Source organism: Homalodisca vitripennis, chromosome X (genome assembly GCF_021130785.1).
Source record: "Homalodisca vitripennis isolate AUS2020 chromosome X, UT_GWSS_2.1, whole genome shotgun sequence".
Classification (NCBI taxonomy): Eukaryota; Metazoa; Arthropoda; class Insecta; order Hemiptera; family Cicadellidae; genus Homalodisca; species Homalodisca vitripennis.
The window spans coordinates 72,459,630-72,486,197 of record NC_060215.1 but is presented as its reverse complement, the minus strand read 5'-3'; the positions used below and the strand labels follow the sequence as shown (position 1 = coordinate 72,486,197).

Here is a 26,568-nt window from a genome sequence, read left to right as displayed (position 1 = left end):
TTTTGAGGTCCGGTTTGCGGCATTGTATTCTACTTACAGAGACCTTTAATTTGATGTGCATATCAACCTATGCTTACATTTAAGAATCTCGGCTTACTCCTCGTGGGACCGTCCCCCATTGGAGGTGGAGAGTCAATGGACCCATGAAAAACAAGATATTTAGGTCTAACGAATATGTACGGAGTTTAAACCTCCTAACTTATACGGTTTTTTAAAAAAAAAATAGGGGGGAAGGGACTTAAAAACTCACCCTGTAAAACTACAATGTTATGCTGACGAACTAGTGTTTATGGTACCATAAATTATATTACTCTTACATATAGTTTTAACTAAAATTAGTTATATCTTTGCTGATTGATACATAGGCAAATTAAAGAGTTATATATTAACTGCCTTGCAATTTCAAAAATTTATGAAATGGATTTTATGGATAAACTCTTAAAAGATGTGTGTTCTTTTTTCAGCAAAAACTTACTTTACATTTGTTTATGTTGTATAAGGGAAGAATACTCATTCAAATACAGGAAGAATGGCTATTTCAATGTTTATACATTTTGAAATACAATTCTCATTGCATTAACCGATTATGTTTGGCCCAAATCTGCTGGTGATGAACAATACACATTCCTCCAAATAGTACCTATCAGGTAATAGATCGAAATTCAGAGGGTTTGACCATGAACTCATGCAATCATCAATGTAGGCTATACCACACTTGGTGGCTGACATAACTGTTCTTAACAAAACAAATCTAAATATGTGGTAATATGAATTACTTGTATACATTTAATCGCTCAGTAGCTCTATATCTGTTCATACAGTTTTTAGAGAATATTTATTAATTATGTATAACAACATACATACATAAATACATATACTGTAAATACTTGTATTTTACATATTTTAATATCTTTGTTTGTCCCAAATAAGAATCTTTTCAACATAAGTTTGTAAGTGTAGCCTGTAAATGTGTGATACCATGTCAAACTGTCAATATTACTTTCTTTCAGTAAATATTTATAAGGATGGTCCTTTATTCTTGATATACGACAGAATCTCAATTAACTGAAACTTGATTAAACAAATTTTCGTGTTAGCCAAATTGACTCTGAACAAAGAAATAATTTGAATGTTTCACTTATATAAATAAATAGATACCTTAATGTAGTATAACACAAAGCTCCATACAATCATTATCCATGTATGCAGGCATACTACCAAAAGTACGATTTGGTGTATTATTCCATATTAATCAAATTTTTATTTAATCAACGTACATTGGTCCCTTTAAATTTGGTGGAATAAGACACTAATTTACTTTTAAAGTCGAAAATGTGTGTTATGGGAAGAATGAGTGCCTAGTTTATAGATACATAAAAATCCTTTTATTTTGAAATATGACAATACAAATCTTTAAACATTTCTTTGAAAAGATAATTTATAAACCATGAATCAAATTAAATCAAAAGTAAATGCATGGTTTTTAACAATATACAATACTGGTGAAATTTATGTCAGCTTAAATTTTAATTTTTATGATTACAACTCAAGTGGAACAGCAGGGAGAAGTTTTCCAGTGCAAGATCCGAATCCAACTCTAAATCCGTCTCCTAGGCAATAACCTGCAACAGCAAATGATAACTATTTTACAATTGAAATTATTTGTCTAATATAATCATTGCTACATTAATAGTACTATTAAGTTACATACAGTTGGAGTTTTGCTTCTGTAACATATGACATAAGAAATATATAAAACATGTTTAACCTTTTATTTTACTTAAAGTATATTGTGTTACACTAGACATCTGGTCAACTGCTACATATGAGATACCCTGTTCTCCATGCTGAGTAAAAAATATTCTGTGCTGAGATATCTTAGCAAACAACTATACCTAGCCTTAAATGTTGCTGTGCACCTGATCTCGCATTGGTTCAAGTTAAGAGTTACATACAATACAGATATATTTTTAAATCCTTACAATATTAAGACATTGGATAAAGATTAATGGGTCCTTGTAATTGCCAGTCTAATTAGTTTTGACCTTGATAGAGTAATATTGAGGTTACTTATTTTGAAACAACAATGAGTAGTTAATTTTTTAAATTGTTATATAAACATGGAGAACCACAGGTATGGTAAGGGAAGAAACATATTTAGTGTAACTACTTCCTTTTTTAAGTTTTCAAACAAAATATTAAAAATTTTAACTGGATAAATGAACGAAATGTTTTATTCTAACTATATTATGAGATGTACATTTTCAAAATAACTATAATAAAAATTATCATGTAATATATATTAACCTTTCTGTAACATACTAATATAATGAATATGATATTTTACATTTATTATATTTCTTATATTGTGGCCATGATGTGCAAAGAATATTATTTAGAATATTTTAAATGTTGAATATTCTTCTTACTTCACACACTTTAAAACTTCCAAAGTGTATAAGGCTGGAATAATGATAGGTTGAATTTTATTTCAAAGATTCTGGTTTGATTCTCTAAGATAGTTTGAAATATTATCAGTTAACACTTTCACTGCCGCCTCCTAATTTTGACAATTTTCTTACACTGCCGTCCGTTTTAATGTCTTTTTAAAATAAATATAATGTTTTAATCAATTGTAAGAAAACTATGGGACTTAACATTTTTTTAAAGCTGAGTTCTTCTCTTTCTACAAAAATGCTAATGCATAAATATTTTTAAACAGTCTTGTTTTAAAATTTTAAAAAAATTTTAAGTCTATAACAAAAATATACTTCTCACTTATTTGTCGTACTCATCATTGTTATTACGGTCACTATACCTACACATATTTACAATTGAAATCCACTTATGTTTAAATATTTTTTTAGTGTGGAAATTCTTGAAACACGGTTCTTTGCACATAGCAATTTCGCACTCGCTAGTGTCTCTTCTTGCAGCCTTGCCTGGTTACTTTTTTAGTTATCAAAGAGCATAGTAACAGTTTTGAAGTCCAGAAGTCCATCAGTAATAAAATCAGGATCATTATAAAGTAAAATTAAAGTAAAGATGTCTTATTATCTGTGTGATCTTGGAATAAATCATCACTTTCACTGTCACTTGAAAATCTGAGTAACTCTTCTAGCACTTGATCGTCTTCAATACTGTCACAATTCATTGTATTTACTATTCACAAAACAATTATTGTAAACTAAAGTAATAGCAAGCAAAACAATAACAATGCAGTCGTTGAATTAGCAGAACAACAACAATCGGCCGACGCGACGAGTTCATAAACAAACCATTTTTTTCTGATATTCCAGATGACTGCCAACAACATTTCATAGATCATAATTCATGGAGTATGAAATAAAAACATGGAAATAGCGAATGACTATCCAAATACGTTTAAATGCATCTTTATTACTGTAAAATTCGGCGCTGTCAAGACGTTGTCAGCAGTCTGTAGAATGCCATGCGCAATGTCCAATGACGTTGTCAGCTGTGAAAGTGTTAAAATACAATTGTACACATCAAGGCTCAACTCAGGTTGGTCAAGAAAGAGGTAACTGGCAGGCTCACAACTATTGGTGGTGAGAGTGGAGGCTTAGCACAACATAGTACACACATTTTCTTTATCTTCTGGACAAATTTCTTAGATTGCTTAGTTTTAAAATACGAGCATTGATTTATTATAACCTTTGAATATAACTTCATCGCCGTCATGTAAAAACTTTCTTGTCTCTTCATCTGATATTTGAACTGGGTTTGTACCATTCCATGCGAGTTCTAGCATGGAGCCATATGAGTTTTGACACTAGAACAAAACAATAAAACTTCATATAGTGTTGCAATTAAAAAATTGGTTGGGTGAATTATGAACAAGATATTATGTACCGTTGTATATTTTTCAAAACAAGAAACAGTCTCGAACATATCTTGCCATGCAGTGAAATTCACTTATTTGTTGTTATACATATTTTCAGTCTTATAAAATAGATACAACAATTAATACAATTCAATAACTAACCTTGTCAGAGTTGTTAATAATTTTAAATAAACACATCACCCAAAACAAATGGCCATAAGCCAGTAGGCATACACAGTACACATAGAAAACTACAAGATCAGAAAACGTCACTGCTGTTACTCAATATTCATTATACCATAGTGACAATCTGGAGTTTACAAAAATTTCTTCTTTAAATCTAGGACATTGAAAATTAATTTTCTTTTCTTATGAACAAATAAATTATGTTTATTATTCATGTTATATGTAAGTTTTAGTGAAATTTTCAACTCATCACATCACTGTATTTAACAACCAAAGGTAAGATGAATTTATTATATGAGGGAGATTCAAATGTAAAGTGTAGGCTACTCGTTTTTATATTATGGCCGGTTTTCTAAGTAAAACAGGCAACCACAGTGGATTAGTTCCTTAACTGTCTGTATCTGTTAATTTAGAACTTACACAATGAAAGTTCTTATCACGTCTTTCAAGGATATATTATACATTGGATTGATCAATTATTCATCATATCCCAATACCTCAGTGTATGAAATAATGTATTTGTGTGTATCTAAATTGCAGTCAGCAAGATACATACGGGTCCACTGATTGTGCCAGATGCCAACAGATCTCCTGGTTTCATAGTACATCCTGTTATAGTATGATGTACTAGCTGCTGTTTAGGAGTCCAGTAAAGGTATTTATAGTTTGTGTGTGAAATTCTTGTCTCAACTGAAGACCCAGCACCTGCAGAATTAGTACATTTACAATACATTATCATGAGCTACTGTTTCAATACATGAATACAATTTTCCTGAGGGACAATAACAGACAACATAGATTAACAATATAATTTTTAATGAATTATATAGTATTAAAATTATATAAAACAAGCTACTTGTAGCACTTAAAGTCATAGGCTGTTCAGATATTGTTCTGCAATGGCTGGAGTCTTATCTGTCTGGGAGGTAAATTATATGATGCTGTATGATTCTGACCTCAAACAAGACAAGCACAACACCTTATTATATCAGTTAAACATCTTAAATAAATAAAAATTCTTAAATTGATTCACTTTGCTGTAAAATGTGGCTATCCATATTATTCTAAAAACAATTGTTAATATGTCTATAAAAGATTATATGAAACTCGAGACTGTGTTTGTTAATGTTAAGCATACAGAACAGCTAATGGAAGCTATATAGGCTGTTGTACTCTCAGCAGAGCCAATGTGGTTGAAAATATTTTTTATGACAGCATGTTGTTTGTGGACTTTCCTTTACCAAAGCACAACATTTTTATAAACCCCTCCTCAGTTCATGGTGATTCAGAAGGAACAGTTTGAAGAGGAGGTTATGGGGCTTACAAACACTCCCATAAAGCTTCATTTTGGAGCCCTACCATATAATTTATTGAAAAGAATAAACACATTGCAAAACATTAAATCTAACCTATAGCAATTAAAAAGTTAGCTACCAGCTAATTTTGAATAACTCGATCACGGTTTTTCTGGGGTTGTTTCAGTACCCACAAGTATAAACTTCCGTTAAACCCTCTCTTTAGAAACATTTGGGACATCCTTTTCCTATGAATAGGATTTCCCAAATATCAAGTATCCATGTTCACACACCATTACTGATGATATTTAGAAGAGTTGAACAGCTTGTATTAGACATGTCTAAAATAGAATATTTTCTAGCTGTGGTATTATGGCCTATACAAGTGGGTTTACAAGTAATCAGCTATTGAAATTTCTAAAGTAATTCTCTAAATTTGTTAACAGTTGAGTCCCACTGGTATATTTTATATGTTTGTCATTCAGTCCCATGGCTATCACCAAGGGGATTCCAAGGGCCATTGCTGATATTCTATAGGTATTACTAGTGTTTATCAGAACACTGATAAATTAGAACTTTAGATGAATGTATTATGAATCACTACTTTTAAATAGCCAATCCACATGTAAGAGTATTATCCACTACAGTAAGTTTAGCTATCACTAAAACCTAAATGTACACAAACTATACTTACATTTAAGATCAACAGTTAAGTTAATATCAAAATTGTACTTGTCGTCATGTTTTAAGTATGGGAATGGCTCCGGATCTTGCACTTCATTTTCAGTCTTAAAAGGCTCTAAAGCCTCCATGGTGACAATCCAGGGAGATATAGTTGTCCCCAGGTTCTTGGATAAAAATGGGCCCAGAGGAACATATTCCCACTTTTGAATGTCACGAGCTAAAGGAAAAGAAATAAATATATTATACATTTATAATATTACTAAATATATTATAATAAATAAACATTGAAGGGAAAGTTAATACGAGTAGTTTGTGAAGCCAAAAGAAATTTCTACAAGAATCCCAGAGCAAAAAGCCACAGATGTTTCTTATTGCCTTCTTCTGCAATTTAAAAATATGTATATTTCTCAAATCTAGTGCTCCCTGATTGCCATAGGACATATGGGGAAATATGCACCCATAATGTGCTGCAAGCAGCACCCATCTACTCTCATAACCCGCCAGTCTACAAAGAATAAACATACCATTACTTAGCCCAATCAAGGAAATCAAGCCCTGGCAATGAAGCCAATATGATTTGAAAAAGAGAATGTGTCATCAATATTCAAACCAAGAAAGCTAATCGTTAAGCATGGCATGACATGTGTATCTTGTAGTAAAAAATTTTACTGACAAATTTGTATTGGGAAAACAGATGTGAAAATTAATCATCTGTAGTTTTCTGTGTGTTTGGCAGTTAGAGAGTTGTTGGTGAACCACTGAAACCGTGAACTCCCCTTTACAAAAGCATCAATTTCTGCCACAGAGGGATTTGGATTAGAAATAAGCAAAGATGTGTCTTCTGCATATAAACTTAGTTTGGCATGACATGTACTCCTAGAGATGTCATTTACAAGAAACAATTGTTCAAAGAGGTAACAATTGATTAGTCCATAATGCTTACAATAGATCTTGAATAAATATTGTACTTTCTTAGCATAAGTGATCATTCTCCTATAACATAGTGTAGTCTATATAATATTTTTAGCTTTTCCTTCTGTATCTGCAAGCTTTTATTAAAGATTGTAAAAAATCTTATTCAGCAGGTGAATACAGAGACGTTAAATTTATATGTATGTATGTGCGTGCGTGCGAGCTTGCACATAAATATAATATAAATTCAAATATTATAATATATAATAATTTAAAGAGGAAGCAAGATCATACATAGCCTTAGCCTACCAGTACTGAAATCACTCCAGTTGACAAATATTTATAAACATTCTCCTACTGAAAATGTGTGATAATTTTTATATACTTCCTCTTAGAATAAACATAGCCATTTAAGAAGTCATACAATTTGCTTCCTATTCAAAAATTAAACAAAGTGAACTCACAATCTAAACACAAACTTACCACTCCAGTCATTCATAAGAACAAATCCAAAGATGTGATCTTCAGCATCTTTCATTGAAATTGGCTCTCCAAGGCAGTTTGGAGCTCCACCATAGAAAAATCCCACTTCCAATTCAAAGTCCATGTTTTGGGAAGGTCCAAAAGTAGGAGGCTCTCCTGCTACAGGGCAAGTTTGGCCATTGGGGCGCCGAATGGGGGTTCCGGACACCACAACAGATGATGCTCTCCCATGATAACCAACGGGTATGTGTTTCCTTTAATAAGTATAAAAAAGATCAGTAATAAATCGGTTATTTACTATTAAATAGTTATATTACTTCTATCCATTTTTCAAATTCTAAGCACTTTTTCTACTTCTCAACTTAAGAAACCATATTAAATTTCTCATAAGAAAATAAAAAACATTCGGTAATAATATTCATTTGGTTTATACAATACAATCAGAAAAGAAATAAATTTCACATGCTACTGCCACCTTGAACTTAAGAATAATTATATATCAACAATGTTTATAATTAAATAGATAAACTCATTTAAAATATGTGCTAAAATTATTCTTTTTACTTTTAGCTGCAATATTCCATACATGTACTCAATTACTGAAGTTTATCAGTATCAGCATATATAAAGCTTACTATAAAGAAATATATGATTCACATAATTTGTGGATATTGAATTTATACTTGTACTTCTGCTTTTTAACTTCAGTTATAGCTTAGATATTAAGATTGGGCTTTAAAAAATTTAACAAGTGATTCAAATTAATTTTTCTAAAACTTATAATTTTTTTTGCTTTATCCACCCATTCCAACACAGAAACCCTTTCATGGATGTTTAACACGTTCAATCCTGGCGACGCCACGGTGGCGGCGTGCGTATGTCACACCGCCAGTACCGACGACGCCACGGTGGCGTCAAGTACAGGGGTATTTTTAAGCCGCCGCATGAATTACTAATTATTAAATAATCGTCATTCTCGCTATATTAGATGTTTATTTAGATGTCGAAGAATACCTTGGTTTCCAGGAATCAGTCTTGAAAGTATTGATTAATTTTTATAATGTTTACAACTTGAGTAACAGCTGATTTCTAGTCAGACGCGACTCCCGCCAGTTTCTCACATGTTTATATTATTTTTGCTGTCTCGGCTTCCCGCTGTTTTCTCTCTTTCACTGTTGCTATTTGGGAGATGAGTGAGTTTGAGGTTATGAAACGTAATTCTTACTTGGTTGTGTATTATTATTAGTGAAGTGAATAGTTTACGTTTTCTGTAACCATGGACCCTTCACCGTCTACACTATCTACTAGGAAAACCATTTCTGACGATACATTGAATAGTATATTGAATGGTAGCCTAAGCTTGGAGAGTACTCAAGACGAAAACATTGTGAGTGATTTTGACATTGACTTTCCCGACGATCAATTTCGTTCTTCAACACCACTGCCAGACAACGCCGGCGGGTCTGATTCTTCTAGGTCACCGTCGGTGCAAACTAAGTCTACTACATCTGTGAGTACTGTTGCCTCTACTTCCAGGTTACTCAGTGTAACCTCCCCAACACAGCTAAATGATATAGAACAACAGTTTGCTGCTTCACAGCCACATGATTTACCAAGCCCACGAAATACTGCACATAGGCGTACTAGGCGCATGGTTGTCCCTGCTGTTCAGTGGACTAATGACAATTCCTCAATGAAAAACTTTGATTATGTTTCTAAACAAGCACTAAAAATACAAATGCAACATAATGCAGAACCTTTAGATTTTTTTAGACTTTTTATAAATGACGAGTTTCTTGACTTGCTTACAACTGAAATAAATGCTCAAGCTCAGTACATAATGGGAACTACCGATCAAAGACCTCACTCTTCAATAAAAATTTGGAGCGATGTTGACCAGGAGGGAGTAAAAATATTTTTGGGCCTATTGTTACATATGGGTGCTCTTCAGTGCCCTAGAATGAGAGACTATTGGAAGACTCATAGACTTTACAACATTCCATGTTTCAAGCAGTATATGAGCTGAAATAGGTTTTTTCTTATTATGCAATGCTTGCATTTTGCTCGCAATCCGTTTGGTGAAGAGCCAGTACCAGATGACCGACTTTACAAAATTAGGCCGGTTGTAGATCACTTTAACAACACTATGAAAGCTATTTATGAACCAGGGCGGGAACTGTGCATTGATGAGTCTATGGTGTTATGGCGGGGAAGACTAATTTTCCGCCAGTACATCAAGAACAAAAGACATAAATATGGTATAAAGCTATATGTACTGACAGAACCAAATGGACTTGTCATCAACTTTGCTGTGTATGCCGGAGTCAATGATTTTGACCTTGGAGGTGTCTTGACTTAGGTCATGCGGTATACATGGACAATTATTATAATAGCTTTGACTTGTCTAAAGAGCTACTTGACCGGAAAACCTACACTACAGGAACCCTCAGAGCTAAACGCAAAAATACACCTTCCGAGGTTGTAAAGACCAAGCTCGCACGTGGGGAGGTAACATGCTACTACGCTGATGGAGTTGCAATTGGTAAATGGCATGACAAAAGAGATGTACGTTTTATTTCAACAGAGCATGTTTTTGACATGGAAGAGTGTAAGAATAAACGAGGTGAAACTACAATGAAACCCACAGCTATAGTTGAATACAAGTACATGAAAGGAGTTGATCGTCAAGATCAGATGTTGGCTTATTACCCCGTCACACGAAAAACCACATGATGGTACAAAAAACTTGGCATTCACATCATTGAAATGATGGTGGTGAATTCGTACATGATGTTCAAGAGCCATTCTGGATTACAGCATCTGTCTCTGTATGACTATCGCTTGTGTGTGGTTGAACGACTATTACCACCTGATTATGTCTCTTCAAATCGAGGAATGAGAGTAGACATCCAACCAACTCCAGGAATGCATTTTGCATCTAAGATGCCTGCTGCTCCTAGTGGAAGGACCCTACGAAAGAGATGCTGTTTGTGTCTACGAAAAGGGAAGAGGAAAGACACGATCTTCTACTGTACCAAATGTCCGGGACAGCCTGGTCTGTGCTTGGGAGCTTGTTTTGTGCAGTTTTACAGTGTGACGTGAACGAATACGTGAACTTCTTCTAAATAGCAATACATAACATATTCAAGTATTCAATATATTCCAATTGTGTGTTTTTAGAGTTATTACAAAACAGTGAATTGTAGCAATGCGCTTTTCATTCATCTCAATAATCTGTTATTGTAAGGTATTTGATGTGATTTGATTGATTTCAGTCACCAAACAGTGGTATAAGCAGATATTTTATTAGTAATATATAAAAAAAAACAATAGTTATGTTTTACGCAATGTATTCTGCGTACTTGAAATATTGCCTAATAATTATACGTTTTACTGCCAATCCTAAATCTTTTTCAGGTATTACTTTCATAACTTTTATGACGCCACTTTGGCATCATAAGCTTTTAATGTAAAATAATGTTTAGTTAATGTAAGTTAATGTTACCTATAAAAATTGTGATATTTATTGATATTGTTAGTAAATAAAAGCCAGTACATATTATCACAAGTTTCAAGCCACAACTATTTGGTAAGTATGATGCAAGTCAAAACCATTAGTACCGATGACGTCACGGTGGCATCATAGTACTTTTTACGCAAAAAGTACAATTTAATCTACAAAAATGATGTTATTTATCAGAGTTATTATAATATAAAAGCCTGTATGTATTGTATCAAGAATTTAAACGGAAATATTTGGTCAGTGTAACACGTGGCAACACCATTAGTACCGATGACGCCACGCTGGCGTCAAAGCATTTGATACACCAAAAACACGGTTTTTTTCTTTTAGTGATTATATCAGGGTTGCTACAGGAGTCCAATAATGAAATTCCCTGACTTTTCCCTGATTTCCAGACCAAGTTTTTTCATTTTTCCCTGACTTTTTTTGACGCAATCCCCAGGGCAATTAATGGGTGGAAAAAAGCGGTGTGTTGAGGCTAAAAGCGGTCGTCTGCAGGCTTGGACTCGGCGCGGCGGCAGTAAGTTTATTTGTGTAAAGGGATTTTATATTTTTTCCCTGACCAACGTCGAAATTCCCTGACTTTTCCCTGACTTGAGACCGGATTCCCTGACTTTTCACTGATTTCCAGTCCTGTTTATTTTTCCCTGACTTTTCCCTGACTTCCCTGATTTCCCTGACCTGTAGCATCCCTGTATATTCCATATTTGTAATGCTACATGAATACAATAAGCTAAAAAAATAAGTGTGGGATTCCGGGTGCTATACCCGGTAAAAGGGCTGGGCTTGAACGTGTTAAAAAATTGATTTTCTATGCTTTTACAGTTACAATTCTACGAATTACAAATTGAAATCTCATCACCACTTTCACACAACAATAAAACAGACTATATTTCTGGTATACCAAAGTGTATATAAGATTTTAAATTTTTACCAGTTAGGAAGCAGTGCAGCTCGTTCTCCTCTAAACATAGCACCCACATTCCGAGCATGGTACAAAGAGGAGTAGAAATCTGTGTAATCTCCAATATTTACAGGTAAGTGCATCACAGCCTCACTTTGATCAACAAACACTCTGAAACAAAAGTTTTTTTGTACTAAATCACAGTTTTTTTTTTTTTTGTTTTTCCTTATTTCTGCATATTCCCTAACTGAAATATAAAGTCAATTTTAAAATATACCTACTGTAGAGCCACAATTCTTTTAACTATCAAATTTAACCAAATTAACTATCATAATTTAACTATTGAATTTAACATATAACCAATACAAAAGAAAATCCTACAAAACATTTTAGAAGGATTCTTCTAAAATTCTGAAAAGATTGTATTTAATGTAGCATATATAAATAACAGTTCTGATAAGTATTACCATAATAATTCTTTTCGATCTCTGTTAAGAGGAAATTATGTTGATACTCAATGATGTATTGAAAAATGGGCTTGCTCAAAATTTGATTTTTATAGTTTTAGTTCAACATATCTTAACTAAAGATGACCTTTCAAATATGGCCAAAATATCTCAAGTGTATAATTGTGTTAGCATTGTTTTGATGGAGTGTGAGCTGGAAATCTCAGGGATATTTAAAATCTCAGCAAGATGTTTTAATTTAAAAGTTATAAACAATGGAAGATTTGTTTGGAAACAGGGTTTAGGAAGATAAGTTTTTTTGCTATGTTTACATACTCAGGCAGGGACTGAAGATCTTTGCAGTTGGGTGATATTAGATTTTGCAGGCATCTGCGAGCCTCCTTCCATGCAGCTCTGGGAAGAGCCATAAAACTGTTCAATTCACTCTGTGTAACAAACATGATAGTTTTAGAGAACATATGGTGAAACTTATTCAGATAAGGTAATAACCTATTTAAATACATAACAAGTAGTAGCATAATTTCATTAATATGGAATATAAGTTTATATATAATATTATATATATATATATATTATAAACATTACACGTTGAAAAAAATATTTGCATTCCACTGTCTTAGAATTTTATCTGATTAAAATATTTAATTTGATTGAACAAAATATGAAGCAGAGAGAGGGAGAGAGAATCATCAAAGCTTGTTGAAGTTTTCACACATCTGAAAACAGTATATTGGCTTTGATTTCATGCATATGGAGGAAATAAATGTACAATGATTTTTAAATTTAATTTACCAAATTTTGTAGCAAATTGTCAGTTCAGTTTATCAAACCCCTTTTTTCATATTTGTTGCTGATATATTTTGCATGAATGTGTGTTGATGTTTGGAAATTACATTGGATTACTGGTTCTTAAAGACAAATTGACCAATATTTTCAATGTTGATTAAAACATATCAGAAAATTTCTTAATTTCTACATTATTTCTACATATACAGCACTTTTTAGAATTCATAAGAGAGACATAATTTGAGATACATTGAGGGAAGTGAGTCTATTACAAAATTAGTAAAGATTGCACACACATAAAAATTAAGAAACAAAATCTATCGCTATTATACAAAACATTTCATTATTTTAATAATATTGAATTTGATGTATTATGGTCAAAATTATGTTTCTTTACATAAAATATCACTTATTACTTGCATATTACCAAAAACGTAACTTCCTAATTAGATTTATGCAAAATTATTACAATATACAATTCTGAATGTAAATTAATATTACAGTTGTTTTTATTAAATTTCAAAACAATAATGAAATCAGAAGTGTTATATAATAGATTAGAAAAAGTCACTGCACGTATCTGCAGTAGATTATTAGACCTCATTCAGTACAGGTTTGCTTATGAGTATCACAAGTTGAAATTAATTTGGCTTGATAATGAGTTAAAAAATTATTTGTTACGCATTACCTTTATTACACTAGATAGCTATGATATTAGACTGCTGTAATTTGTAGTACAATAAAATATTAGAATATTTCCCCTTCCATACTACAAAAACGTCACTGGATAAAAAGAAAAACAAACAAGTAGGTTTATGTAACCTGTGACTTTCTTTTTTGGAAAGTGTAGATCTATTCTGAGTCGATTTGATAACTCCTTTAGTATGTTTAATACTAAATGGGTTGATTAAGAATAGGAAAAAGATTAATCGTCTATTAAATAGAATTATTACAAAATCTCCACACTCCAGTGTTTACAGTATTGGTATTATTGTTGAGTACAATATTAATTGTTAAAAGACATGAACTCAGTAATTGTAATTTGAATTATTGAATGACGCGTAGTTTCACCATCGTGTCATCAACATGATATCGGCAGGTATAGCAGTAGCCTATTGCTCTAGGTATCATAGTGCAAGGTCAAGCACTGCTGCACCATCTGTGTGTGGCACCAACTCTTCTTTATCACACAGGTTCTCGTCGTTACTTTCTTACTCCTCACACTCCATCAACTCTTGAGTGACTGTGCGAAGCACGTCTAGCTTGTCTTTTAGAGTAACGGTGGTATGCTTTAGCTTACTCACCATAACAATCACTTGTATTACACAAATAATTACATTGGAATCGATGTTTGCACTGAGACAACAGACGACACTCTGCCGACCACTGCAGACTACAGTGCAGTGTCTAGTTGTTTTATGAGTCAGTGTGTGTATTTTTGGTGTGCCGAGGGAGGGAGAGCAATTTTTATAGCGCTAAAATGTGTCCAATGTGCGTTACAAAAGTGAACTGTGGTGTACTTGAACTTACTAACTGTGCTTAGTATTCACAGTCCAATACATTTGCTGCATGAAATACAATAACAATATTGATAACTTTGTAAAAAAATAGACACATTCTCTTGCTTAAAACCATGATTTCCTGTGATTTCAGCTAATCCGAACAATCGCGTAATCTGAACTGGGTTCGATCTCAACTAGTACGGATTAGCAGGACCCCACTGTATATATTATGGCTCTGTGGTGTAATGGTAGCACATTCACCCGGCAAGTGAGAGATCCGGGTTCGAGTCCCGACGGAGCAAGTACTTTTTGTGATTCAATGTTTATTGAAAAAATTATATGTATATATATATATATATATATATATATATATACACACATAGATTTTAATAGGAAATATTACTATCAGGATAGAAATATAGCCACAAATAAAAATCAAAACACAAATTTGGAAAGAAATATTTACAATACAATTTTTATTTCATAAATTTTTTTCCAGTTGTAGTTAATTGACCATTTTGATTTTGTGTTTTAGAAATTAAAGTTCTCTGTGTGTAACTTCCTGATTTGCATCCTTCTATTCTGATATAGACCCTAAAAGAACACTGTTATTCTCCATCCATAAAAAAACTATGGCAATGTGTAGTTTGAATTTATTTTTAGTTGGTTTCTTTTTCTATTTTTTTTGTAATTTTAAGTGATAATTTCTTATTGCTTTGAACATAATTATACCTTTTATTATTGAACAATCTGTGAAAAAGTTTATAGGCTGTATCTAGCCAAGTAAGAACTATTGATGTAAATTTAAATTTGTTATACTCACCTTAAGTTCTCTCACCTGTTACAGGAAGAATGAGCATTCTTCTAATAATACATTCTTCTAATGTAAAGAAACAATCTGCATTGCTCAAATAACATTAATTTATTTTGGTAACATTATATTTTTAAATAAATGTTTTTGTGATTTGCATTGTAGTTTCCATAATTTAATTTATGTACAATAAATATTAATTGGAATATGAAAATAAACATTATTTTGATCTGATTTTACTTACTTTAGTGAAAACATCTTGATGATTTTTTAATTCAGGTCCATTAAATAAGTGGCTAATTTTGCTCAAGTCAAGAATTTTGTCCCCAATTGCGACACCAATCCTTTTGTTTTCCTGTAAAAATTAAATTCAATGCTTAATTTTCGGTAACAATGCATATGTAAAATAACATATATACCCCTGAAGAATGGGCCTACCTACACCTAGTTTTTATAGTAATTGTGAGATAACAATATGTGTAGTTGAAACATGGAGATTAAAAAAAAATACATTTTTACAATAATTAAACCCTTCCCATAGGATCACTATAAATTTCAAATAAAATTTATAAATAGTATCCTAGTTGAATTCTACATTTATTTTATTTACAAACAGTTACAATCCATAATCATGACATAAAACCTTCTTTGATTAATAAGCTTTAACAAATTATTAACTAAGAAAACAATCAATAATTGAGAAAAATCAAAGATTTATTAATTTATATGTAACTGTAAAAGAAAACTATCATTTTAATCATTCTTAGTTAAATTACTCCCATAATTTTCTTCATAATATAAAATCTTTCTTGGGAGGGTATTTTAATCTTAATTGTGATTATTAGTAAGAATGTTCATTTTTAAGAATCCCTAGTTACAAATAATAAAGTTGAAAGTGGAAAAGGAGATTTCACTTTTTATTTATTTACATATGCAGTCTGAAAGAGACCTGAAAAACAAGTTCTAAAGAAATATTTGTATGCTGGTGACCTTGGTTCAATGCCAAGAGCGAGAACAGGTTAAGACAACAAGTTTTAGCTGATAACCACTGTGTGCTGTACTTACTGGTTAAATATAAACAAGTTAAATATATGGTTAGGCGATATAAGAACAAAAGTAAAATACACTGTCATAATTTAAATTGATAAAATATGAAAATACTATCATGCAATAATCATACAAAAGCTTTGAATAAAACAAGTCAGTGTAGAATCAATCAACTTAAAACAGTAAATCTATTTCACAGTTGAGAAATTCAGCAGCTGCATAAAATGGATTACTTAACAGCCAATTCAACAGTTTACTTTTAACCACAGTAAGAGATACTGCTTGAGCAGACTTTAATTTTCAGAAGTAAAAATAAAAAAATAAAGTATTATGTAATTGTATTTATTATCTGGTGGTGAATAAGTGTAGATTAAATGTTGTGTTAATACATGAAAAATATAAAGATTGATAACTGTTAATATCTTTAAAAGAACAAAAAGTAGTCAAAAATGATCAAAAGGACCTGCTTTACAAATAGCTTTAGTGGCCCACTTTTGAATCAACAAAATATCTCTCACAGTTGTTGCATGATCCCAAAGAATTAGACCACAAGAAATATGGGTTGAAACAAACCAAAATATGTTCTTAAATACTCTAATGTAACAATTTCAAATGTCTCTCAATTTCAATATCAGGTAACTAACCCTAGAAATCCTACAGCACAGGTTTTTAATGTGATGAGACCAATTTAATTTTAAATCAGTGTACATGCCAAATAACCTTACTGGTTCAACTTCCTGAATTTAAGCTGATAAGTATATAATATTGTTGGTCTTATCTCAATAACAATGCAGTTTGTTTCAGGAAAATCAATTAAAGGCTTTATCTTCTGCTGACTTCATGGTCTTTTGAAGATTGATGAGATTCTTATTATAGGAGAAGAGAGTATCATGATCTGCATAACTAACAGCACCCACATATACATTTTTAGCCAAATCATTCATTCAAATATTGAAGAAAATTGGCCAAGTACGGAGCCTTGTGGCACTCTAGTAGTAACTGCTTTCTGAAATTGAATTTAAACATACTACTTTCTATTAGTTATATATAAGAGTTGATAAGATATATGAATGTTTTGATAACCCATAAAATGAAGTTTATTCAGACTAACAATATAAGGGGCCCAATAAAATGCTTTACTTAAATCCAACAATGAGAGAGCCACAGATTCTTTATTATCAATCTCATTAAGGGAATGATATATCCATTATATATATCCGTAACAGCAGTTGTTGACCAAACTCTTTCAAAAGCCAGATTATAGCTCACTAAAAAGATTAAATGCTTTGAAATAAAATGAGAGTTGCTTGTGCATTATACACTCCATTATTTTCAAAAATATAGGAACAATAGATAAGGGACGATATTTTGAGATAGTTTTTCAGCCTTTTTATAAATTGGAATAACTTTCAATACTTTGAGTAAATTCAAAAAACACCCAAACTCCAAATATTTAATAAAAACAAACGTTAGTGGTTTTTTAATGAAAGGAATATTTTTACCAAGTAATTTGACATCCAATAACAATCTATGCTTTTAGAGTTTGAGAATTTTGCTACAATATTTTATACTTTTTCTGGCTCGACTGTTTGCGAAAAAATGTTTCAGAAGGAACCTATCACCCAAAAGTTTATAATATGAGGTGATACTAGGTGAAATACCATTTGAAAGTTGGAGGTCGAAATTTAGAAAAAAATCACTGATTAGTTTTGGATCAAGTGTGATTGCTTGAGAGTTGGCAGTAGAATGTCCTTATTTAATGATTTCCTCAATTGAATTGCCTCAATATAACTCTCACAGACCTGCATTTTTGCTCTTATTAACTCAAATCTATAATAGCTTTTACAACCTAAATAGGTATTATAAACCAATAGAGCATGTTCTGACCTACTGTTTCTTAAATTCTTATATACATTGTACAATCTTTTCCCTTTGCTAAATCCTGATTTTTACAATTGTACTTTCTTGTTTTTTAATTCTACATTTATTAGATCTGATAACTAGAGGGGAAGAGTAATGCCAATACAAATTTATGAATAAATTTATCTGATTTTCTGTTTGCCTTCTGATTAACATTTTATTGCAACCTCTGTTCTAATGTTTACTATGTTCGTTACCCTTATAATCCAGGTATCCTGCATTAGACTAATACAATCCAAAATTGATGAGAAATAAAAAAATTGCTGAATTTTTGATGGGAAATATCATCAGCATCATGTCTGTCCTTTCAAAGAGCTAATAGAATTTGTGTGTGTGTGTGTGTGTGTGTGTGTGTGTGTGTGTGTGTGTGTGTGTGTGTGTGTGTGTGTGTCCTTTATAGAATAGTAAACTATCTGACCAATCATTACAAAAATTTGTATATATATATGTATTTTTCCATGGAGACAGTTTGTATGTTATGTCCATTGATGTAACTCGGCACCAGGCAGCACTGCAATTACGAGACAGTTATGTTTATTAAATAGCCAAACACTACTTGAAGGCACTAAGTTATAATGTATATTTGTCTTAAAAATAAATAAAAGCCGAGGGAAACAGCTGGTTATCAATAAAACTAACCAAACTTTTATCTATTCAAGAATTAATATGAGTAGGAGTTTTAATTGTGTAATTCAAATTTAGTAACCTAAGTAAGTTTGAAAAAATATTGAGTTTTGTCTCGGTAATGCAGTTATGTCTATATTAAAATCACCTAAGACAACAAACATGACATTTTTGCTCAATAAATCTTTCATAAATTGTTCGAGAAAACTATGAAAAAAATAATCAATATTCCCTTGTGGAGATCTATACAAATTAACAATTCACATTTTGTTGAACTAATTTTACGCAAAACATTTCAATATGCATGTCTATACTAAAACGTTCTAAATTTATAGCTTTATACTTAAGATCTATTTTAACAAAAATCCTGCTCCACCATTTTTTGTAATATTTCTACAATGAAAAATAGCAGACAAATAACCATTAGAAACACAAGTTTACTTTGTTTGTACCAGTGTTCAGACACACAAATAATAACTGATATTTTCTTCATTACAAAATTGATCTAATTCTAATACTCAGAATATTAAGTTGCAGTATTTTGAATGGTTTTCACAGGCTTACTTATTACACTAAAAAGGTCTGTTTGTTACAAGTTGAGATTGGGTCTGCTCAATGGTCTATAGATTGAAGGTTGAAGACCAGTTTATGACATAATTTATGTCCATAAACTTGGAAAACTGGGCTTCAGGGAACTGGAGCATGTCATCTGGCAAGCTACAGTTTGTATTATTCCCTAGGGCATGTCCCGCTCTTGGTTAATCGGTCTGCTTTCTTTTAGTATGATGCGCTGGTGAACGTCTTTTTGGAAAAATCACCTACCACAACCTCAGGGCAGATTACCAAATATTTACTGTAGTAGGCAGTGATACCAGTGATCCACACAAGAAATGATGGCTCAGCGGAAAATGAAATGAAGGCTAAATACAGAAAAGCAACGAGATAACATTATGGGTCATGTTCCTTTATTATTTATTGTGAGCTAAGGATGTAACGGAAAATCCCTATCTAAGGTAAGCCCATTTAATAATAAGTTATTTGCAAGTTCTGGAAGCTAGCTAAAGTCGATTCAGAAACTAAGAAATGGAACCATCTTGGTTGTGGTTGTGAATAGCTTCCAACTCAAGAAATTTCTGAACATAAGCTTTTTAACCAAATTGGAATTTCTGTCCAACCATATATTGTGCCTTAATAAACTCGTCTTCTGTTGAGACCTTTCATAGACTGCATTGAGATTGAAATTAGAGATAACTGTGGAGTTCATTAGTTATGAATGTTATCAGGATGTTTCGGATCAAAAGATGGTACGTCTGATTCTTATGTTTGCACCACTCCAACCTCCTATTGAGACTGTTAAAGTCGGATATTTGTCTGTCCATTTAGCACTATATAAAACTCCACAACGCTGTTTCCGTGACTGCCAGGTTTCAAAAAACTCTCCAAACTTATCACACTTACCCAATGGGGACCTTAGTTAAGGCCAATGGTGACCTTACAGTGGACAGGAAGGAGACCTTAAAACTGCTACTGAAGACGCACTTTCCGGGGGGTATGAGGATATTTATTCTCTAATTGAGGGGAGATCCAGCCGAGAGATTGCGGTCTAACCGACTATTTACACACGAAAGAATTAAATGGGCAATAAGATCGTTCAAGCCATTTAAATCTCCTGGGGCAGATGGAGTTTTTCCAGCCCTTCTTCAAGAGGGGCTGGACATCTTATTAAATACTCTTATCATTCTGTTTAGAAGCAGTTACGCCTTAGGATATATACCAAAAAACTGGAGGACAAAACTGGTGGTGTTCGTGCGGAAAAAATACAGAGATAGGACTCAACCCATCTCGTTCAGACCCATAAGATTAACCTCCTTCATGGTGAAAACTTTGGAAAAAATAATAAACAGACACATATGGGATGTAATATTACCAGACCACCCACTTAGTCCCAATCAACAAGCTTGTATAGAAGGCAAATTAACTACTACCACTCTCCACAGCTTAGTTCGTACAGCTTAGCTCTCGACAGAGTTGCTATCCACGGAGATTGCTATGGAACGTTTTGGAGTTCCCCCGGATAAAGTCAAATAGATAGTAGCCCTCCTAAAAAGCAGATATGTAAAAGCAAAGTACGGAGACGAATCTGCTGCAATCACGGCCCGGAAAGGCTGCCGGCTGCCCCCAGGGGGAAGTTCCGTCTCTTCTCCTGTGGGTGATGGTGGTAGATGATCTTCTTAGCAAAGCAGAGAAGAGGGGAATAAGACTACTATGTTATGCGGACGACCTAGTGCTTATGGTCAAAGGAAAAAACAAAGGCACGTTGGAATACCTAATACAAGAAGAACTGAACCTCATAAGCAACTGGGGTCATGGGGGAGGTCTACGGATCAACCCATCTAAAACAAATATGATAACCTTTACCAGGAAAAGAAAGTTTCAACTTACACAACCTGTCCTGGAGGGAATCAGCATAAACCAATCAAAAGAAGTGAAATACCTGGGTTCAATCCTGGATGAGCTCACTTGGAACTCCCATATTGAAAACAGAATATCCAAAGCGACAATGGCCCTAGGGGCCTGTAAGAGACTATTTGGATTTAAATGGGGATTGAAACCCAGTATGATATATTGGATTTACGAAACTATAATAAAACCAATGGTCACATATGCTGCCTTAGTGTGGTGGCCGAAAGTAGAACAAACAACAGCTGCTAAAAGGCTACAGAGTCTTCAAAGGCTAGCTTGCTTAAGCATCACGGGAGCGATGAGCTCCTGCCCAACACTAGCAATTGAAGTGGTCCTGGGATACACTACTCTGGGGCAGGAGGTGATGAGAACAGCCACTCTAAGTGCAATGAAGCTTCTAGGAACAAAGGTAATCAATACTACCTCCTTAGAAGGCCTGAAGATAATGCAGGTATTTCCTGAGGCTGAAATGCTAACCAATGAGTCAGACACAATGGTTAAGAAATACCCCTTTGACAACCCATATAAGGTCTCTACCGAAAGTAGGGAGAAGTGGAATAAAAAGGAGGCCTACACAAGTTTTACACAGATGGTTTCACGCCTTGACTCTAGGGCAGGATACGGAATACACGGACCAGGAGTCGACATGGCTGTGCCCCTGGGCAGACATGCCACGGTTTTTCAGGCGAGGTCATGGCAATAGACTCATGTTCCAGAAGGCTCATACAAATGAGGACAAAAGGATTAAAATACTTTCTGGTAGTCAGGCTACCCTAAGGGCACTTGATACCCGTTCGTTTGATTCAAAAGCAGTCTGGGAATGTAAGAATGATCTAGCTGAGCTGGCAACGAATAACAGAGTAACACTCGGTTGGGTGCCGGGTCATGAATGCATTCATAGGGATGAAAAGGCAGACATCCTGGCCAAAAAGGGAGCAGAGTCCATAATGATGGGGCCTGAGTCAGGTTGCGGGATAGCCTTCTCCAACAGTAAAGCTCTGGTCAAAGATTGGAAAAAGAGGATAAGAAACATAATTGGAGTAGAGCTCAGGATTAAGACTATCCAAAATGTTTATCTCTCCTTATGTTAAAGGGTGGACAGCTCTCTTAGATCAGAATAAGGAGGATATAAGACTGATATTAGGAATGTTGACAGGACATGGCCCCCTAAGGAAACATCTTATGAGGGTGGGCCTTAGCTAGACTGACGAATGTAGACTCTGTAGAGAAGAGGAGGAACCAGCAGAGCATATTTGGTTAGATTGCCCTGCCATCTTAGAAACTCGGAAAAGATTCCTGGGAGCGTATCTTCTAAGCCCCAAGGATATCAGAGAACAGGACCCCTCAAATCTGATCAGTTTTTGCAAAAGCCTCGTACTTTGAGGTCACAAAATTAAAGTAAGGGAGGTGCAAAGGTCCTTTTAGGACTAAGCGCGAGGACAAATTGTCCTTTTCCCTCAGGAAGGAAAAAAACGCTGTTTCCGTTGTCAAAGGTATTCTCAGCAGAAGGTGTGTGCCTACAGTTCAAAACGTACTTTCTTGAAAGAGGAGTGCTTATTATGTTGTGTGGCAATGACAAGACTAAGAATTAGTTGTGGAGTCTGACTCCAAGACGTAGGGTTGGGGGCACTGAGGAGGTGGGCGTATCTTTGGGGACTATAGGGACCTCATAAGATCTGCCAAGGTCGAAGGTCTTGTGGCCAGGAGAGACTGCAAGCATCCTTAAAGCCATTGCCAAGCAAATTGGTGGAAGCGGGTGGAATTGGCGGAATGCAAAGTCGCTGGGGATGTTCACATGGGAAGTTGCAGAAATATGGTAATGATGGTATATGATAAATCTTCAGCGACTCATTGTAAGGCACTGTAGGGTGTTCATTGGGGTAGAGCAGATCCAGCAGAGGACAAAGGGAAGTGACGGGTGATCATGGGGATTAACATCAATCTGTAGCACAGTATTAAAGCTAAGGTGTCAGCGCTTTCCATGACAGGGGTTAAACTTGTTAGCACCCATATCCATAATGCCAGAGCAAATATTGCTATAAAAAACAAGATAAAAAGCATTACAGCATTCCTGTTCTAGAATTTTGTTCCAGTAATCTTTCCACCGTTATACTAATTAGAATTGGCAGTGAACGAACCCTGATGAATTCATCATATAGCAGATATGGCTAACGTGGAATCCATATACCGAAAACATATTATACAAAGTGAAAATTGTTGATGTAACAATGTTTCATGAAAAATATCAATCCAATCTCTGGCAAAGTACGAAATACATGGCATAATCCCTTAACTTGTTTGGAAGAGAAAACTCTGGTTGAGGTTTATAATGAGGTAAAAACTGCATGACGTGATTAAGATAGGAATCGCACAAATGTTTTTAAGCGAGTTTGAAAACAGTTGTTCGTCTGTGCATGATGATCAGTGGAACGGAAAAACCTTCAATTGTGACTGAAATTCTGGGAAAAAATTTAAAATGCACTCTGTAACGATTGCAGATCGACTGTGGATGAACTTTCTGTGATATTTCCGTAAATCTCCAAATCTCTGTTACACGAAACCATCAGAGAAACCCTCAGATAAAGGAAAATTTCCATTAGGTGGGTTCCAAAACAGTTGACAGACCAACAAAAGTTGAATGAAGTGGAGGCCAAGCAAGAGTTTTTCAGACACTACAAACTCCATTGAGATCAATTTCTCCACTCCATTGTTTGGAATTATGCAGTTTTTACGTCGAATTATAAACCTCAACCGGAGTTTTTCACTTTTAAACGATATAACGGATGACATCTAGTACATATTTTATCCTTAGCGGGATATTGTATTGACAATTTTCTCAAAACATATCGTCACATTGACAGTTCTCAACATACTGACCTCAAATCGGTTTCATTGCAGAGGGGAGAAATCAGGGTACATGGCAGTGAAGCCAACATGTTACAAAAATCCTTCCAGCCATGAGAGCCTCAGTGCACTCACTTTCTGAATATAACTCATATTATTATATGCTGTTAGTAATAATTATAGCCTATAATTAATAATAATGCAAACAACAGTCATTTTGATGCTTTGCAGCACTATACTGTTCTGATGCAACACGTTTAAATTAATTCGTGCCCATTGGGATATGAGCGGCCAAACAAATCAATCCTTAATGACCAAATGGGTTAATCTTCCTACCTTAGACCTGAAATACCGAGATTTTAATCCCTAATTATTTTTTTATATGAGAGTAACAGTTGTTAAAAGAATAGATGTTATTTTGATCATGAAGCCTACAAAAACTTACTTAAAATAACCACCCAGCTGTCTCACCTACCTGAGGACCTACCGCCTTATTAGAGCGCCCGGCCTAACCGAAGACCTACCACTCTAACCGAGGGCCTATCACTGTACTCAAGGGTTTTCCATACTACCAAAAGCTAACTATTCAATATCAACAAAAAATATAAAGGGGCGTTTTGTAACATAGTACCTAAAATTCAAACTAATATTAAAATGTGAGAGGTCACACTTCCTTCCTGGAATCAAGAGGTTGTGTGGTGGAAATTTACTCATGCATATGTTTTTATTATTTTCTTTAGTAGAACATTTTCTCAAATTCTGTGATTAGTTTGACTAACTGTGCCTAAGGAAACACTATAAAATTTAAATATTTGAACATAAAGCTGTGTCAATAAAAAGTTTACTACAAATATTGTTAGATTCACTTATAGACTATAAGAGAGGTTGAACATAATCAAATTGCAGCATACTCTTTTTTTAACATGTCCATACCATGTTCTTTGTAGATAAAATATAAATTGTATCTAACAAAATAAAAACTTGCACAATGGAACTTGATTTTATTATAATTGTGTGATTACATTCATAAGCTAAAGTGAAGTGAATGAAATTCATAAGCTAAAGTGAAGTGAATGAAATTCATAAACTTATCAGGGAATATTGTTACCTGAATTTGGTGCTGGGAACAACATTCTAATTATTTTGAAAACAATTCGAGTAAACTAACAGATGTCAAGGTCTTGTGAAGAAATATAAATGATGAGTTAAGACAAGTTGGTAATATTATTATGCTAACGATAATATTACAGAATTTCGAAAATGACGGCCAATTTCCGCGGGTGCCTCTCGCGTGATTATTGATATCTGCACCAATAATCCATATGAACTGAAAATAGTTTACTTAAATATAATACAAGAATGATTACTTTCACTCATTGTTTATGTATACTAACACATCCATTTACAATTTACACGTTTTTAACTTACTAGAGAAAATCAAAGTATTTATAGGCTACATATTAATAATAATACTAGTGCTTACATCTTGTTCCGTGTTAAAAACACCGTAGGGTAGATTTTCTATCGGAAAATCTGATGATTCTGAATAGTATATGAAACTTTTCATTTTCACTGACTGAACTAACGAATATTAACCAACAAACTAGTCTAAAATGCAGCACCGAAAGTTTACTACACACAGAAACTAGAAGGTTTACGTAAAGATACAACCTGTTGCTATGCCGACAGTCATGAGTCAACTGTGAACTGCCGCGCCGTGCCGAGTGCCGAGCTGGGCAGTTTGGCGGTAATGGAATTAGTAATGCGATGCACGATTGCGAGAGGTTATAATCGAAACGCTCGATTGTCAGAACCGTTGAATGTTATTCGAATGGCCAACATGCATTCGAAATGTTGTAAAGAGTGCACGTTATTTGCAAAATAATTAAAACAGTGGTTTGATTATAAAAGTAAGGAATATAATAATTAACAATTGTACATATAATTTTACATAATTTAATTCTGGACCATATTCATAAGATAGAAAGTATAATATATGCTGGCATCTAGCATAATAATAGTAATAAATACAATTTTAAGTAAAAACCTAATATTATCAAATATCTGGTACATTTAGCATGTTAACAGTGCATTAAAAATTCTATAAAATATGGCACGGAAGTTATAAAAACATAATATACAGCCTTATTAACATAATAACACTTGATAGTTTCAAATCTAAACCACCTACTTTCTAAAATACTTCAGTTTAAGAAACCATTTAAAACTAATTTTTCTGATCTTTATATATTTCGTCTGTCTTTGTTTTTGGC

General features: G+C 33.6%; 1 protein-coding gene across 1 annotated transcript; it reads right to left on the bottom strand.

The window, feature by feature from the left end:
- Nucleotides 1-1,505: 1,505 nt before the first annotated feature.
- On the bottom strand, nucleotides 1,506-26,034 carry LOC124369195 (fumarylacetoacetase). The gene is made up of 9 exons (XM_046827013.1): nucleotides 25,779-26,034; nucleotides 15,642-15,752; nucleotides 12,614-12,723; nucleotides 11,862-12,002; nucleotides 7,405-7,658; nucleotides 6,020-6,226; nucleotides 4,587-4,735; nucleotides 3,676-3,793; nucleotides 1,506-1,622 (listed from the first exon to the last, which is right to left on the bottom strand). The coding sequence occupies exons 1-9, from the start codon at nucleotides 25,860-25,862 to the stop codon at nucleotides 1,540-1,542; spliced, it is 1,257 nt and encodes a 418-aa protein (XP_046682969.1). The 5' UTR covers nucleotides 25,863-26,034; the 3' UTR covers nucleotides 1,506-1,539.
- Between the last annotated feature and the right edge of the window lie 534 nt (nucleotides 26,035-26,568).

Bases quoted from the DNA above. Each gene is read 5' to 3' on its own strand.
- LOC124369195 (XM_046827013.1), bottom strand. From the start codon at position 25,862: ATGAAAAGTTTCATATACTATTCAGAATCATCAGATTTTCCGATAGAA. The intron at 15,753-25,778 runs GTAAGCACTAGT...TAATTTTTACAG, and splicing joins TTTTTAACACGGAACAAGAT to GAAAACAAAAGGATTGGTGT. The intron at 4,736-6,019 runs GTAAGTATAGTT...CTAATTCTGCAG, and splicing joins CTTAACTGTTGATCTTAAAT to GTGCTGGGTCTTCAGTTGAG.